Genomic DNA, 18,137 nt, shown 5'->3' with positions numbered 1-18,137 from the left:
AAAGTAAAGTAATGGCATCACCCGATAAGTGTACTTTTTTTCGCAGTAAGTGAGCTTTAGTCATATGATTTGCCGGATAGATAGCACGGGTAATCGGGGCGCCTCTGCTGGCGTTCAAAAATTTGTAAATTAGGGTCAAGCTAGTAGCGGACTCAAACGTCTAGCTTTTTCCGGATATGCGGTGTAATTTTCTACGAAACCGCGAAGTGATAAAAGTTTCATTAGTTTCCGTTCTTTGTCGGCTTTGAGTGCGCATGCGCAGTAATTCAGCAACGCGCAGTCGAGAATACACGCCAGTTATACGACATTGAAACATCAGGCATGGCCGAGGAAAGCAGCAACGAATACACGCCTCTTGATTTAAGCATGAAAGACAAAGCTGCACCAAGTACAAGCTGTGACGGTACGCAGGATGCTTCCAATACTTTGGGCGCCTACAACACGTGAGCTTTACGGCTTATAACTTTTTTTTATTGAGTACTGTTACCCGTAGACACGACCCATAGAATAGGCTTTAACATCTGTAAATTTGGTCCCACCTAATACAGGTCTTTTTTACAGTGAGCTTGAGCTTTGAAATCGGAGGCTTTCTTGATCAAGACGCGTCGACGAAAGGGGGGTGCGAAAATATTGCCATGTTCAGCGCAGTGTTAGCTGTTTATTGTTCAGGCGAAGATTTTTCAGAACATGAATCGAACGCACACTTACAGAAGAAAATATTTTTCATTAACGAATAATTCTTGCACTGTAGATATGCGATGGGGTGCTATAGCTCGAAGTCCCGGGAACAATTCCGGATGGCACCACCGTATTTCGATGAAAGGGCACTGTAAACCGGCTCTTGACTACTTGCAATTAAGTACTTGTTACAGAAGCCCCGATGGCCGAAACTTTTGCGCTGCCCTCAATGTGGTATGCGCTTTAACAGGTAACGGCTCTTGCACGAAAAACCTCGGAATTAGTTTTAACCGCAGTGAACAATTGGTGTGCCGAACCACATGTGTTTTCTGGACAACTCATCAAAGTGTTCAACAATACTGTCATTCGCCAATATAAAAAAAAGTGACCAAGTGGGCATTGCCAGCGCAAAGTTTTACTTTAATAAAAGTAAGCCTCGCGCATGAAAAGCCACAACTTGGTTGAAGACGACTGTTCTTCCGTTTGTATGTGTTGCTTAAGGACAAGTGCGCAAGCAAACACTTTTTTCCCGCTTGGAATTTTGTTGCCAAAGAAGGTGTTTCTTTCTCTTTTTTTATTTTTTTTGGCAACATAAATATAGATTACTTAGTTCTAAATAGTTTTTTTTATTTTCTCAAATAGCAAACTGTCGTGAGCTAATACCACAGCGATAAAGAAGTGGGAATTCATGGTATTCATGGGAATTCATGATCGAATCCTGGCCACGGCGGCCGCATTTCGAGGGGGGCGAAATGGGAAAACACCCGTGTACTTAGATTCAGGTGCGCGTTAAAGAACTCTAGGAGGTCGAAATTTCCGGAGTCCCCCACTACGGTGTGCCTTATAATCAGAAAGTGGTTTCGGCACGTAAAACCTCACAATTTAATTTTAATTTAATTTGAGAAAAGATGCACTAGCACGTCGCTTTCAGCTATTTTCTTGCTAAGCATTGTCTGTCATGGGATGTTTTGCATGCGTTCTCACAATGGACTTTATCCTTCGAAGAATTCTTAAATAGGCTCGGCGAGTGACACAGAAGCAAACTTAGCAACTCTTGAATACACATAATAATGAACTGCAGTCTAGTTCATCATTATTTTTTTAGAAATTGTTATTTTCTTCGCAAGTATGCAAAATAATACTTGGCTAAGAGACAGAAATCTGCTCTTATTCCTCAGAGCAAATAATTTGAACCCATAATTTTAAATATTACCTGAAATCCGATACTCCTCAAAGCTGCCGGATCCATCAGTCATGATTACAATTCGCATGATGCCCCATTCACCATGGCGATGACTAACCGCATCAGGGAGGTACAAATACTAATTATTCTAACATCAGCACAAGTTTTCATCATAATTGCAGACACCATCTGCACAGTGTCATTGTAATACTTCAACCTGTTTTATTGATGACAAAAACATGTTGCATGCTTTAAAATATTTTATTCCGAAATTACTGTTAGAATTCTGCCACTGTAGCAAGTGGAGCAAACGTTTTAAATAGCAAACTACATAGGACACGTTGTAAGTACTTTAACAGTTAAACTGATAGTATTCGTGCAAGTCAAGGCGCCAGTTCACCTACGGTGGATGAGTGCTCTGCACCATATATTGCCCCGAGCGTGCCGTTCATATTATGTCAGCCAGTATAGTCAGTCTTTGATGAGAACGAACCATTGGGAGTAACGTGTTTCCGAAACATGACTTTACTTTTTCCGAACGTTGTTCAATAAACAAAATGTCACCTTTTTTTTTGTCACAGCTAGTAACTGTCTGATCAATACTATATTAACTGTAGGACTTCTCAGGACGCCTTGCATTACCAGAGGAACACGCAGCGCCCGCCGATGACCGACGAGACTTGCAACGTCGACGGTACGTCGGCGATTGTCACTCGCCTTCACCCCAAATATGGTGGATCGCCCCTATGTTACCGTGGTAGCCGTACATTTTCTTCGTATAAAGATGCACTTTACCAGCAAGGCCAAGAGTTTTCCGCATGAGCCAGCTTATAACTGTCCTTACTAACAAATATGTGCTTACATGAATGTGTGCAAATTCATACATAACCTATGCAGTAAAGTTCTTGAATGAATTTGTTCTTGTATCGGTGGGCCCGTGAAGCAGCCTCCTACAGGATATGAGCAGAAGCAGAGATGTACACCTGTGAGCAAAAGTATACGGACCAGGGATAGCGCGATAAAGCAGATGTTTTCTTCTGCCTGTGAATACAACTTGGAATTGAAGACTGTAGTCCAAACTTGGCATTGCGAACTTTCCATTGTAGTCGTCAGTTTCAGCTTATGCACGTTAATTAAAAAGAAATTTAGGTTTTTCGGCGACCCTGTGGTCCGTATACTTTTGCTCACGGGTGTACATTCCATGCAGTGATTAATTCGCTTGTAAATGGAATCCTCGCTTGACCATTGGTCTAAAATTTTTTTTACAAGCAGAAACTCAGTGGGTTTGACCTGATAAAATCGTGATGTTTCCCTTAAACCGAGCTGGTTGACAGAGCAAGTGCTTTGATGCGAATGCCGTGTGTGATGTCTATACCGTAGGGTCCTAACGGTGCTCTTACGTTGTAGGCACAGTGTGACGATTGCTCACCAATAGCATGTTATGAGCAGCAGACATATCCAGCTCCGGCCGAATGCAGAAGTTACAGCTTGCAATTTGGGGAACCCCACAACAGTTTCCATTGGAGTTCTTGGTTTTTTCATACCAAGAAAGCCAAGCCACAGCCGCCGCCGCATAAACAATCTTAACGAGTTAATGAAAATGCAGCGCAACGAAAAACAAAATTGTTGGGTAGATGTTCGCGCTCTGTTACCATAAACTTTCACCAAACATCCCAGCTATGCGCAATTGTAACGCAGTTTTAACGAGAAAATCTAGGTCATCCTGACACACCGGCCTTCGAAATTGACCATTCTTTTTTGTAACGGGATTAGCTTCCCTTGAATGTGTCAAGCATCATTCTTTCTGCCAGTATCTGCGGAACCTCTTTCACAGGCCTGACGAACGTTGCCACTTTAATGGCGCGACTAATGATGTTTAAAATGCCAGAAAATAAAAAATTGAGTTCCTTAACTTACGCCTATGCTATCACACTGTATTTCAGTCGAAGTAAAAGATGAAGCTCAAATGTTTAGTTCCTGTCGCTCGGAATCCGCGTTGAATGTTTTCTGTAGCGTTCGAAGACATTGACACTAAGGCATGTGGGTGTAGTAATGCCGTAAACATTCTCAGGAGATTCGCCCCCCTTTCATATTGTAAATAAAGGTGCATTCAAAATACCGCCTGTCACTGACGTTTTAATGGTAATTGTACCTTAAGATCTCTCGCGGTTTTCTTTGTCTCACGCTATTTCTGTGCCGGTAAAGGGAAGATATGCACCCAGCTACAATACGCACTTGCAGCGCTAACCATACAGTCCACACTTTTAACCTGCTATGTGGCTTTCCGTTTGATAGTTTAGTGAGATTGACCCGTGAATTAACACTTCCGCATTTCTCGCCAAGCTAATGTGCTGTCTGCAATACGCCTCTTACATATTCGTATTGAGCGATCTTTTTTAAAGTTGTCCTATAGTCTGTTGATGACCTACACAGGAACGTTGGCGAGGACAGCCGTTTTAGCGCTCGTAATGTGCTGCTAAACAAACAGTGCTTACAGCCGGTGCTTATGAACATCGGCTACTCGATTCACCGAATTGGGTTGGGATAACGAGTTTCTGAAAGACGCGGACGTCGTTCCATGACGCACATATGTGTCATAGAAGGTCAATAAATTAAGGGCGTACGTCACATATAAAATTTAAAATCCCTCTGTAGAAATGCATCCTCTCACTTTTCCGTTCTCGTCGTCTGCGTCAGGCTATGTCTGTTGTTCGTAATAGATGAACAATAAGCAAGAACTTATTGAGGCATCTAGTCTGCTTATTACTTGATAATACAGAATATATTGGGCCAAGGGTTTTACGGGCAAGAAAATGACATGTCGTTTTCCACTTCGGGCAATGTCTTATTCTGCCCGTGGTTTGAAATAAAACGTGATAATCTCCAGAAGAATCCAACACTACGCAATCTTGATCGTGCTTGGCTTCTCCATCCCGAGGAAATTCTTGGATGTATTGAAGACATGGTTGCAGAAAGAAAAAAACACCGCGTACGGAAGCACAGGCTTAAAGTTTCCCGACCACTGAAAGATTCTTCCCTTGCACCGTTAGCCTGAAATATCCATTTCCCATGAATTGCCGCAGCACTACCGCGAATGAACACCTTTACTATACTTTTGTCCCACACAGGTGTCACTGACAATGGCAGCACAAGCTGCCAGCACCTGGGTTCCGTCAGGAGCATCGATAATGCTAAGCCCAGCACCAGTCGCGCTGGCATGGAGGAAGCATCAGCTAATTCTGAAGACGGCGCCACGTAAGTTTACCTTAGGTTTCATTGCAACGCAACTAAGGGACGACAGGGATGGCTACCCATGTAAAAATATGCCCCTAGTCGGTAATTCCTCCCTGGGAGGGCAAGCTCTGATGGCTGAAACAGCTACTGCATTAGCAGTTTTGAGTGTTCGGCCGGTGCAGCCAGCCTTGACTGGCTTCATGGTTCCAACAGGGTGACCAGACCCCACACAGAACTGTGCACACCCCATGCGGCAACCACGAAGCTACACAAGCTCGCCCGATTTTCAATCCTGTTAGCACCACGCAATTTGCGGTACACTTGCAGATTTGTAGCTTGCATACTTACTCCCCATTGTGGAATATGGAAAGATTGTGAAGGAGAGACGCTCATCGGAGCCGATGCTCATGAGCTGAAAGAGGGTATGCCTGCTTTTCTGTAAACTTCCGGTAAGAATTACGCTGGCACTGACGCACTTGCGCGAGGGATAAATGTTGCGATGACTTAAATGCCAAGTATCAGCTGCTGTTTAGACAATATGGCGTCGGTGCAAACAAAAACCTTTAGCTCAGGATCTCCTACCTAAGTAAATTGGAAAAGATAAATGAATGTGCTTGGTACACACTGTACGAGTATCGAAGGTTGTGGTATTTTAAGAAATGTGATAATGTCGTAACTAAAGCAGTTGCATTTCAGATTCGTCATATATTTAAGTAAGCGTTAAGAAACTCTAGTAACAAAATTACATCTTTATAACTCAGCAATGAAAACACCCACGATTCAATCAACTGCACCAAGTAACAGATTGCGAGCGCTCAAAATTCCTCTATTACACAGCGCTCTGAAATTTTATTTTGTGGGTAGATCATTCGTCAGTCCTCGGACACAATGTGTCGATTTCAAGGAAACCGTAAATGAATATAAAGAAAGTTGTCCACTTAGGATGCTCCAAATTATGCATCTCATGGAGCTGCGAAATATACATTTTTTCTGTAGTTACCTTTGTAATTTCTATGCTTTTATTCTTTTTAATCTTTGTCTTTTTCAAAATATTTACCACTTGCAAGCCTAAGTAAAATTAAAGATGAATGATTTTCCGGCATTTAACTCGCTCTATCAAAGAAAATTTGATTGTTTATTAGTTATTTCTTCGTTAAATAATCCGGTCTCGATGCCGGCCAAGTTGGCAAATTAGAGACGACGTACAAGGTAACACCACAGGACTCGAACCAAACCATAACAGTGCATGAGCCATGTGAACAATCGCAACCAGAATGACTAGAAGAACACAAGTAAAAGCACATTACCGCAGGAACAGCGACCAATGTTGATCTAGTGCTTAGTGTAGACTTTTAAAACGAGCAGCAGGCTGTAAAAAATACATACACTGCACGCACTGTCTCTGCTAAACTGCACGTTGTATTTTTCTACAGTAAACGTTAGGGAAACATCTCGCACCAGCAATGCCTTAACTCAACGCTTGCAGCGTTCATAAACTTAACGAGAAAAACAAAAGAAAATACTAACTTTTTCGGCAGCATATTTCATCCAGTCTACATGAAAACGCTGAAGTATTTGTCTTATCTGTGCTTGTTGCGTAAGGAGGAGTAGATTAGGTTGTTATTTGCTCGATGCCTTCGGCAGGAACGGTGTGCAGTTTGAGTGTGAGTGAAATGCTGACCGACTTCATAAAAATACTCTAGGAAAACTTCAACCCGGAAGTGCTTCTCCGTATTCGATATGTACTGCTTGCGTTAAGATGTATGATGCCGGACGGGGCTGTCAGTCCACGAGCACTTGTCAAAACTAAAGCGGATAGTTTGCCTTTGCGCTATTTCTATTTCTTAAAACGAGAGCCTCATGTGGCTAGTTGCAATAGTTTATACCCGCAAGGAAGCGGCTGTAGTGAGAGCAAAATACCATCATCAGAAAGGGCTCACATCGCTATAAGCAATCAAGGATGTAATAGGTGAATATGAACTAAAGAAAGAAAGAAGAAACATCCATCGAACGAGCGAACGAACGTGTGACGAAAAAAAAAGAGCAAATGAAAACAAGAGCGAAATAACCTTTAGGTATTGCATTAGGTTTTACGTGACGTTAGGTGGTCAACCTACAGTCACAAACGTTTACTCCATACTGCAGCACACTATGTCTAACCCGTCAGATCGTAGAACTTTAGGCATTAGCACTTGTGCAGCAGGCCTTCGTCTTCAGGTGTTAGAAGAGTGTAACTCGTCTTACCACACAATCCATGCTGAAAAATTCACCGACCATTAGAATAGCGTATAATGCGAAATTTGTTAGCAGCTGCGTACGTGTTTTCATTTCGCAGTATATTGAGGCATATTTTTTTAGAGAGACGCGCAGCATAGGTCAATTGCGACGTCTTTTATAAATAACTGATCGAGGGATCAAGTGTAATATCTGGTGCTGCTTGGCTTCCATAAAATCTTAAACAATTCGCGTCACGCATAAAATCTGATTGTAAAACAATCGTGAACCAAGCAATTGAAAAAAGCCAAAGTGAGAGCCGATACGAGCTAATCTTAGCACGAAATGAGCGCTCTGGCTGAGACCAGATGCTAGTACAAAACGAGTGGTCGGACGGGTCCCCATGAAATTAATTTTCCGCGCTCTAGTCACTGAAGGGGCTGCTCTCATTGGTTTCCGGTTCTCGACCGTTCAAGGCTGGCGTCTTCTGCGCTCCACGTTGCCCCTTTCATCTTTCGCTCTTGTGCTCGTTCGCTCTGTAACGCCGCTGAACCTCGCCACAGGAGCGGGTCATTAAGAGCTTCACCACAAAACGGAGACGTATTTTAACCTACGCAAAGCAGTATTTTTGAATGCCAAATGTCTCACTTCCGAGGGCAGGTTTCTGGACTTTTGCCTGAACAATCCTTGAGAGCGTGTTGAAGATGGATTTGTATTTTTAATACTTAGACCGGGTTGTTTTTCACCTTACCATCACTGACAGATATTTCTACGCTCCTGCCCCTGTTTCATGTAGGCTATGCATGATGTATTGGATAATGCAAGGCTTCTGTTATGCTTGCATCTCGAACGAGGAAAGTTCTTAATTTCCACTTTAGCATGACAGGCCACCGAAAGTACCAGCGTTCAATTACTGCCAATCTAGAGCCCAAATCGAGCGCTAAATACCAATGGAGCAACTTAGCGCAGAAATTGAGCTAGTCGCCTTATGATTAACGGGCGATTTAGTATTCCAAACTCTCAATTGGTAAAAATGAGTTTTTGTCGTCCAATAAAAAGCGTCAGCAATTTCGAGCTGCTTTGTCCGCATACTTGCAGGAATGCTACTGGAACTGGAGGAAGAAAACAGCAAGAATCCTGCGGTGTCAGAGCAAGTGATCAATCATCTGTGAAGAAGTCGAACCACGAATGCCAAACATGTGGTAAATTGTTTGACAGGGCTGCCACTCTAACTATACATTACCGCACGCATACCGGCGAGAAACCCTACAAATGCGAAATATGCGGGAAATCATTTGCGCAGAAGTCAAATTTTCATACTCATCAACGGATTCATGCAGGCCTGAAACCCCATATCTGCCAAATATGTACTAAGCCATTCAGAAGGAAAGCGGATCTTAAACGTCATCTCACATCACACAGTATTGAAAGACCTTTTGTTTGCGAAATATGTAATGTCACCTTTAAGCGCAACTCAGATCTCAAATATCACCGCCGAAGAATTCACGGGGTTAAAATGCCGTACGAGCGCAAGCAGTGTTAATTTCGGTTCGCAAAGAAACAAAACCTCGACGCACATCTCTGCCAGAATGTCAGGTGCTAATTGTGGGGAGATTCGTTTAGAGATGCATCTCAACTGATTGCCCATCTCGTGATGAATACAGGATTGCAGTCGTAAAATTGTGACGTAAGTCGCGCAAGTGTAGTAAATAGCCCACGGTTTTCGCATATGAACGTGACCATGAATCCGTGCAGGAAAATAACGCAGGCATTAACCCACAGGGGTGAGAACTAACGGAACGCATCATGTGGAGAGACGGGCTTCTTTCAACGCCTAAAACTGCAGAATGAAATGGGAGACCTAAAATATGCTGCTTAATTTCTTTGAAATTATGAGACAAAACGTCTCCAGCAGAATATGGGATGCTTGAATGTTAAGTATACTGCAGGCCCTGGCTAGAAATCACTGTTTGCGGAACAACGTTGTTTGCGAAAGCAGCTTTAGCAAACTCATTTCTAAACAAAGCCTAATAGGCTGCAATTTTATGTTTCGTGCTACTAGAAGGTTGAAACATTCGCACGAGATCCTTGACACCTCGTTTAGTTTCGTGCAAGCGTTTTGACAGTGTACTAGTAGATAAGCTTTACCTCACCGTCCTTTTAATCATTCTGCATTTCGAATAGAAAGCAGCACCTCTCATTAGGAACCATTTAAAAAAGGAAACACTGTTCTTTTCAACTAACAACTAATCTCTGATAATGACTGAGGTCCTTAGACCTTGCTGCCTTTCAGAGACTGTTTTTGCGACATTATATAGACACAGGAATGGGGAAATTTATTTCCCTTACAATGGTGCTCAATGCACGTATTTTTGTGTTCTCTCTTTGGCTCTAGTAGTCATACCAAACATTTTGTGCTTTATCATCCTGATGACAACAGTGAGACTGTATTAGACTGAAATAATTTGAGCTTAAGTATATATGTTCTTCGACTCCGAATATTTTAGTTATTGTTGCATTCAGGTGGAACCTCTGCCAGTTTTAAAGCTCAATTTTTTATTCACTTGGAACTCATATTTCTGGACGTGCGCTCCACTCTAGTTACAGCTGTGGAATTTTTTAGCCTGAAGTGACAAACGTATCCCTACGGGCAATGACAGAATGATGGAGATGTAGTTTTTAGTTATATTATTGACCCACGTACTTCTATATCTTTTTCCTGTGAACGCGTTTCACCGAAAAACAAATGTTAAGTTGCAGCTCAGCGCACGAGGCACCAGCGTGTATCAGAACATTCTGCAATATTCTCGTCGATTATAACGTCTTCCTTGCTTGTAGTCGAGCCTCTTGTATTCAAATTGCATGTACAAGAGAATACACTTATGCATTTTGGAAGACACGCGAGCAGCAACGATCACGCTGGAATCCTCTGCGAATGTAGGGAGAATAGCCGATGCTGCTTAATCGCAAATGATTTGTTCGGCGATCGACTCATGCGCGTGGCACTATCTTTCTGCCCGAATGTAACTTGTTTTGTTGGTTGTGGTTCTCCAAATAAAGTGTCTTTGATGACTCATGGTTCTTCTGACTGTGTTGTAACATTCTACAACGTGACATCTAGTAGAGGTGCTTCGTGGCGACCGAATAAACCCTACCAGCCGTCAAAATAACCTTAACGTCATCATGGACGAGGCAGCTAGCCGCAGGCTAAGACTACCGCCCGAGAAGGCACCTCTGCACGAGACGACTAGGAAGATCTTGGCCCAGACAAGTGCCGCAATGAGAGTGCCCATGCCACCTGCAGCGACGTGTGCTGCAAAAGTCAAGGAAGTCGCCGATCATTCGCAGATCATTGTTTGTTGATCTGAAAAGCTGGCCGGAAACCTGCTATGAAACACTACGTTTAACAATTGAAACTGACAAGCTGCGGTTTCGCAGCTTACAAATTTTTTTTACACCATTTCACCAATTATAATATTCCCACAAACATTCACGAGCGTCATGCTTAAGAAGCGGGCTGAAGTATAACGAGAATACCGTGGTCTTCTGGGCAGAAATCAGCTGTTAACTCAGCCACGTCGATCCGCATATGTCGGAGAAGAGAGCGTTTTTCCACATTTGCTGTTTTGAAGAAAGTTCTTTGCGCCGCATCAATACGTAAACCGGCCAAGACCATTACAAAATTCCTAACGGGAGACACGAGCATCGAAAAGACGTTGCAACTGATGTGGTGTCGGAGCAAATGTGAATTGCTCCGACACCACATAACGGGCGTGCCTCGACGGAGCACAGCGGGTGAAGGGAACACCTACGGCTGGGCTGACACGCGAGGTGTTCCGTGAAGGGAGAGGGGGTCACCGCGACGCACTGTCCCCATCGTTCTCCGGTGCCTAGCTGTGTTCTCGGCGCGTTCTTTGCCCGCGCAAGCTGTAGCCTGCGTCCTCATTTTGCCTGTTTAATTGATACTGACACGTGTACTTATATTTATCGGGCGACCACGTTTCGCCGCCTAACAAATGTTATCGCACAGCGCGGGACGCGTCTGCATGTATCCGAAGTTTCTGGAAAGATATCGATGCTTCTATCCGCTGTCTGTTGTCGCCGAACCTTGTATTATCTGATTTCATCGCGTGACTCGAATGTTGTAGAACTTTGTGGAAGGCATGCGGGTCACTCGACGACTGTTGTATAAAAGCCGACGCGCTTGACCCGCTGATCAGATTTTCGACGATCGCCGAGCGTGTTCGCCACTATCGTTGTGCTATAAGTGTAGCCTGTTTTGCGGGCACAGGTTCGCCCAATAAAAGTTAGTTTTGTCGTTCACAGTATAGCTACTGTGTTATTGAACGTCACCACCACGTGACATCTGGTGGAGGTGCTTTACGTTCATGTACCGGACGCCCCCGACAAGCCGTAATTCCAGCCCGGACCGCAAAGACAACACCAGCGCCGTCCCGGAACATCGAGCAAGCCGCCGGCTACTGCAGCTGCCCCCGGAACACGGAATTCTACCAGAGACGACCAAGAAGAGCGCCAGAGAAGGTCGTCCAGAGACGACCAAGAAGACAGCCCCAATGGCAGCCGGAGCAACCCCAATAGTTCTGCAGCAGCCCAGGGAGCCACCGACGTTCCGCGGTTCCACATTTGAGGACCCGGAAAGCTGGCTGGAGACGTATGAGAGGGTCGCTAAGTTTAACAGTTGGGACAGCGACGATAAGCTGCGGCATGTCTATTTCGCATTGGAAGACGCCGCCAGGACGTGGTTCAAGAATCGGGAAGCCACCTTAACGACGAGGGACCTGTTCCGAAGCGGCTTCTTGCACACGTTTACAAGCGTCGTGCGAAAAGAGCGAGCCCAAGCTCTACTAGAAACCAGAGTGCAGCTGCCAAACGAGACGATCGCGATCTTCACAGAGGAGATGGCCCGTCTTTTCCGGCACGCCGACCCGGAAATGTCGGAGGAGAAAAAAGTTCGCTTCCTGATGCGCGGCGTCAAGCAAGACCTTTTTGCCGGACATATTCGTAACCCACCGAAGACTGTGGCTGACTTTTCTGCAGAGGCATCGATGATCGAGAAAACTCTGGAGATGCGCACCCGGCAATATAACCGCCAGGGGCACACGCCGCAGTATGCCATCCAAGGACTGGGTTCGGACGACCTTCAAGAGACCATCAGGGCCATTGTGCGCGAAGAACTGCGCAAGGTCCTGCCTTCGTCGCAGCCTCAAGTAGCTTCGATCGCTGACATCGTGAAAGATGAGGTTCAGCGATCGCTTGGAGTTCCTGAGGCGCAACCTCAATTACTGCATCCCCAGCCAGAAGCGATGACCTACGCCGCCGTCGCACGCCATCAAGGCCCCCCTCCGCGACCACGCCAGGGCCCTGCAACGACGCAATTCCGTCGTCCGCCGCCGCCGCCGCCAGCACGCCCACCCGTCACCCAGCACACCTAGGCGAGGAAGACGGACATTTGGCGCGCCCCCGACCACCGTCCGGTCTGCTATCACTGCGGAGAAGCCGGCCATGTGTATCGCCGATGCCCATACCGGGAGATGGCACTGCGAGGTTTCGCCGTCAATGCTCCGCGCCCGCAGCGAGGTGAACGCCCTCGCGATATCGCCGACTACCTCGCCGCTACCTGTCGCCGCAGCGCCGACCATACACTGGTCCAGCCCGGGGCCGGTCAGCGAGCCCGTATCCGGAAAACTAAAAGCAGCAACCGATGAAGGTGCGGTTGCTGTTCGTCGAACTGACGAAGATCCTCCGCCGCCGACGAAGACGACGAAGAAACCATCTCGACGACCTAATGACGACACGCCGCCGTCCCGACGAAGTCAGGAAGCCAAGACTACACCGACAAAAGACGACTTGACGACGCGACGTTCCAGCTTCAGTTCAACACGACGCAGCCGTTATCCGACGCCGAGACCTAACTGCAACGCAAGGCATAGAACCACCGACCTCGACGTGCTTCTCGACGGCCACGCAGTCACCGCCTTAGTAGACACAGGAGCCGATTACTCCGTCATGAGTGGACCCATCGCCGCCCAGTTGAGGAAAGTTAAGACTGCATGGTAAGGCCCTCAAATTCGGACCGCTGGAGGACACCTGATTACGCCGACTGGGATCTGCACGGCAAGAATTACCGTTAATGACCAGACTTACCCTGCCACCTTCGCTGTCCTCCAACAGTGTTCACGAGACGTCATTCTCGGCATGGACTTCCTGAATCAACATGACGCAGTCATCGACCTGAAGTCGAAATCGATAACGCTGTCACAAGATCAAGCGATACCGCCGGAGAGCTGTCGTAGTCACCACGCCTTGAGTGTGCTAGAAGATCAAGTGAGCATCCCGCCGCGCGCCAGCATTATTATTTCCGTCGGCACTGAAACACCCGCTGACGTAGAAGGCGTCATCGAGGGCGACCAACGTCTACTGCTCGACCGTGAAATTTGCGTCGCAAGAGGGATCGCTCGACTCCACGGAGGGCAAGTGGAAGTTATGCTAACCAACTTCAGCCAAGAGTTCAAGCACATCAACAAGGGCACGACAATCGCATACATCGGGGAAATTGTGGAAACCAGCAATGCCTTTGTCCTGTCGGATTCAGCCGCATCTACCCCTATGAGCCAAGTCTTCATATGAATCCAAGTCCAAGTCTTCATATGAATAAGCAGCAGCAGATCAGAAGTCTTCTCCGACGATACAATCGTCTTGAACGATCGATCTTGAATCGTCTTGAACGATCGAACGATACGACCGTCTTGAATTTCCATCTCCCGCATTCCCCGTCTTTTCCCTGGATTTCTACCGACGGAAGATGAAGGAAGAAGGTGAGCGCCCTCTCGCTGCCTTCACCTTGTTCACGTTTTGCTCATCGCCTTGAATTTCCATCTCCCGCATTAACCGTCTTTTACCTGTCCCCCTTGTAATTCAAGTAGTAAAGGCAAGGCGCAGAAGACCAGGACTCGGGAAGAAGAACACAAACGACAGGACCAGCGCCGGTCCTTTCGTTTGTGTTCTTCTTCCAGAGTCCTAGTCTTCTGCGCCTTGCCTTTACTACTTCAAGCATGAACCAACTAGCCTAAGCAAGAGTTTTACTTGTAATTCAAACGCTGGCGAAAACAGGAGCGTGAATCCGCTCACGGCGAGAGCACAGCGAAAACTGACTCGACTGCTGACTCTGCTTGTTTCTGCTCGCAGAGCCTTATTTGATGTGGCTCCATACTCGGAACTCTTATAAAGGTTTCGAACTTCGTTCTATTCAATCCACATTTCATTAAAGCACGCAAAGCGCAAATGTATGAGATGCGGAGTGGGCAGCAGCGTATTTTGTTTAACGACAGCGCCACTCTTCGTGCGGGGCGTGAAACCCAATTGACGACTTTGGAGTAATCACACAAAACTGTCCTCAATGAGAGGGGTCCGACTGAGATACGATTATGCACGGCGCATGAGCTTTCGCTACCGATGAACCACGGCAAGTAAGAAGCAGTTGCAGTTCTGTATTGTTAGTGGTTAGCGAAGACAGCACTGAAATTTGTGGGCAACAGAACAAACCAAGCCGCACTCGTCAGCTGATAAAAAACTGCCTGTGCCAGAGAATGCCACAGCAGTCAGCAGAATTGTAGCCTCTGGTAATCAAACATTATGGGGTTTTACGTGCCAGGACCACTTTCTGAATGTGAGGCACGCCGCAGTGGAGGACTCCGAAAATTTAGACCACCTGGGCTTCTTTAACGTGCGCTGAAATCTAAGTACACGGGTGTTTTCGCATTTCACATCCATACGAATGCGACCGTAATTCCCCGGATTTGATTCCGCGATCTTATGCGCAGCAGCCCGACACCATAGATCTTGTAATCATGCGTTCGGAAGGGCTAACTTAAATTGTATACATGCTGCGCTACAACGAGCGCTTCCACGAGAAACAGTTTCTTCCCAGCAAGATGTGCTCTTCACTTTGAGAGAAGCATGAAAGAAACGTAGCGATATCATCCGATAAATGTACTTATTTCGTATTAAGTGAGGTTTAGTTTGGTTAAATGATTTGGCAGGAGAGCAAGAACGGTTAATCAGGGCGCCTTTGCTGGAGTTTAAAAATTTGCACATTAACGTCAAGCTAGTGGCGGACTCTAACATCTAGTTTTTGTCCAGGTATGCTGTATCATTCTAATCGAAACACGGAAGTGATAAAAGTTTGGTAAGTTCGCGTTCTTTTTTGGCATTGAGTACGCATGCGTTGTGATTCAACAACGCGCAGCCGGCAATACACGCCAGTTGTAGGGCATGGAAACATCAGGCATGGCTGAAGACAGCAACAACGAAGACACGCCTCTTGACTTAAACATGAAGGACAAAGCAACACCAAGTACAAGCCATGACGGTAACCAAGGCGCTTCATCTACATTGGGCGCCTACACAACGTGAGCTTTACCACTTGTCATTTATTTCATTCAATATTGTTACCCCTAGACACGACCCATATATAGGCTTTAATATCTGTATATTTGTTCCCAGCTAAAACGGGTCTGTTTTACAGACTGCTTGAGCTTTGAAATCGTAGGTTTTCTTAGATAAAGACGCGTCGACGCAAGGGCGGTGTGAAAATATTGCCATGTTGAGCGCAAAGTCAGCGGTTTAGTGCTCAGGATAAGATTTTTCTGAACATGAAGCGAACGTATGCTTAAAGACAAAAATATTTTTCATTGATGTATAATTCTTGAACTGCACACACGCGATGGCGTGCTATAGCTTGAAGCCCTGGGAACAATTGCGGATGGCACCACCGTATTTCGATGAAAGCGCAATGTAAAAAGTCTCTTCTTCACTTGCATTTCTGGGGCTCGTCGCAGAAGCTCCGATGGTCAAAAGCTATGCGCAGTCCGCCTAAACTTGGTATGCGTTTTATGAGGTCGTGGATCTTGCACGAAAACCTCGGAATTAGTTCTAACCGCAGTGAACAATTTTTGTGCCGAACCATAAGCGTTTCCTTGACAACTCGTCAAAGCGCGCAATAATACTGTCATTTGCCAATTAACAGAAGAATGGAACCAAGTGAGTACTGACCGCTTAAAGCATCACTTTACTAAAATGTAAGCCCCGTGCATGAAAGGCCACCACTTGGTTTAAAGCGATTGTTGTTCCGTTTGCCTGCGTTCCTTAAGGGCAATAAATGCGCATTAGAGGAAAGCACCCTTTTGCCGCTTGGAGTGGTGTGGCTAAAGAAGATATTTGTTACAGTTTTAAAAGTTCCTTGACAACCTAAATATAGAATACTTAGTTCTAACTTGTTTTTTTGTTTTCAAATAGGAAACCGTGGTGAGTTGATACCACAGCGATAAAGAAGTGAGGGGTCGTGGTATTCTACGGTACCCTTTACCATTTCTGAACGAGTGCAGTTGCACGCCGCATTTCAGCTATTTTCTTGCTAAGCATTGCATCAGTCTTAGGATATTTTTCATGCGTTCTCACAATAATCTTTATTAGTATTCAAAATAATTAGTATTCAAATAATACTTGGCTAAGAGGGAGAAACCATCTTGTATTCCTCCGACCTAGTCAAATAAGTCCATAATTTTAAATATAACCTGAAATTCTATATATTCCTCATGGCTGATGGATCAACGAGTCATGATTTGAATTGGCGTGAAAACGCCACATTCACCACGGCCTTGACGATGCGCCTCAGGGAGGCACAAATACCAATCATTCTAATATCATCATAGGTTTCCTTCATATTATTACGATATGCTCAAGCGATGCTCAAGAAATGAGCCGCCGCGAGAACGACGACGAAGTTGGTCGGTGCGCTTGGCGCGAGCGAGTGTCAGCCTGGCTGCCTGGCTCCAGTGTAAATAGCCTGTAAATAGCCTCTTCTGTCTGTGTCTTTCCACACGCAACATTCTGGTGGAGGTCAGCGATCCCCGTCCTCACCACGGAACTCAGAAGTGGTCGGCACACCGACCTTGTCACCATGCCTCCCGGTGACGCGCCCACCTCTGCAACGGCTTCGGCATGTCCCACTGCTCCAATCGTCACGGTCGCCCCACATCGCGACCCAGGTGTGTTCTCTGGCCTGGAGGGCCAGGATGTTGACGACTGGATCAAACTCTATGAATACGCCAGTGCTAATAACAGGTGGGACCCAACGATTATTCTCGCCAACGTCATCTTTTATCTCGGCGGCACCCCACGCGTGTGGCACCAAACGCATGCCGACGAGATAACCAGTTGGGACAATTTCAAAGAGAAGCTACGGGAACTGTTCGGCGACCCCATTGGGCGCAAGGCTGCCGCGAGAAAGGCTCTTGCGTCTCGTGTACAGTCATCTACGGAGCCGTACGTTTCCTACATCCTCGACGTCTTAGCTCTCTGCCGCAAAGCTGGCGATGGTATGTCCGAAGCCGATAAAGTGTCACATATTCTAAAAAGCATCGCCGACGACGCTTTCAATTTGCTTGTTTTCGGCAACGTCTCGACTATCGACGTCATCATCAAAGAATGCCGTCGCCTTGAGCAAGCTAAGAGCCGCCGTATTACACTCCACATCACACGGCTGCCCAACACTGCTGCTACGTCGACATGTGAGGGTCGACCACGTCAGACCACCACCTCTGACGACGTCACCAGTATTGTTCGCTGCGAACTCGAGGCCACCTGTTCGCCAGCTTTCTCCACGACGCCTCCCGATCCGCCGGCAACCACCATTGCGATGATCCAGGCCGTCATCCGACAGGAATTTCAGAACATGGGTCTGAACTCTGTGTGTTCCACGTCTCAACCCAACGTTTCCCGGTTCTCTAGCGGCCCTCCTCGTCCTCGG

General features: G+C 46.1%; 1 protein-coding gene across 2 annotated transcripts in view; it reads left to right on the top strand.

The window, feature by feature from the left end:
- The first annotated feature begins 298 nt into the window (after nucleotides 1-298).
- Nucleotides 299-18,137, top strand: part of LOC129386573 (uncharacterized) — a 120,501-nt gene continuing 102,662 nt past the window's right edge. Inside the window, exons 1-4 of one of the 2 annotated variants that reach the window (XR_011893678.1) lie at nucleotides 299-403; nucleotides 2,479-2,555; nucleotides 4,990-5,116; nucleotides 8,408-8,511. Coding sequence is in view for 1 of the 2 variants with exons in the window: in XM_055074645.1 (XP_054930620.1) it covers nucleotides 322-443; nucleotides 2,479-2,555; nucleotides 4,990-5,116; nucleotides 8,408-8,511 (430 nt within the window). In the remaining variant the exon portion in view is untranslated. Of the gene's footprint in view, nucleotides 444-2,478; nucleotides 2,556-4,989; nucleotides 5,117-8,407; nucleotides 8,512-18,137 lie in introns of both variants that reach the window. The other variant, XM_055074645.1, reaches the window with a different exon arrangement.

This window comes from Dermacentor andersoni, chromosome 4, assembly GCF_023375885.2.
Source record: "Dermacentor andersoni chromosome 4, qqDerAnde1_hic_scaffold, whole genome shotgun sequence".
Lineage (NCBI taxonomy): Eukaryota > Metazoa > Arthropoda > Arachnida > Ixodida > Ixodidae > Dermacentor > Dermacentor andersoni.
This window is presented reverse-complemented; position numbering and strand designations above follow the sequence as displayed.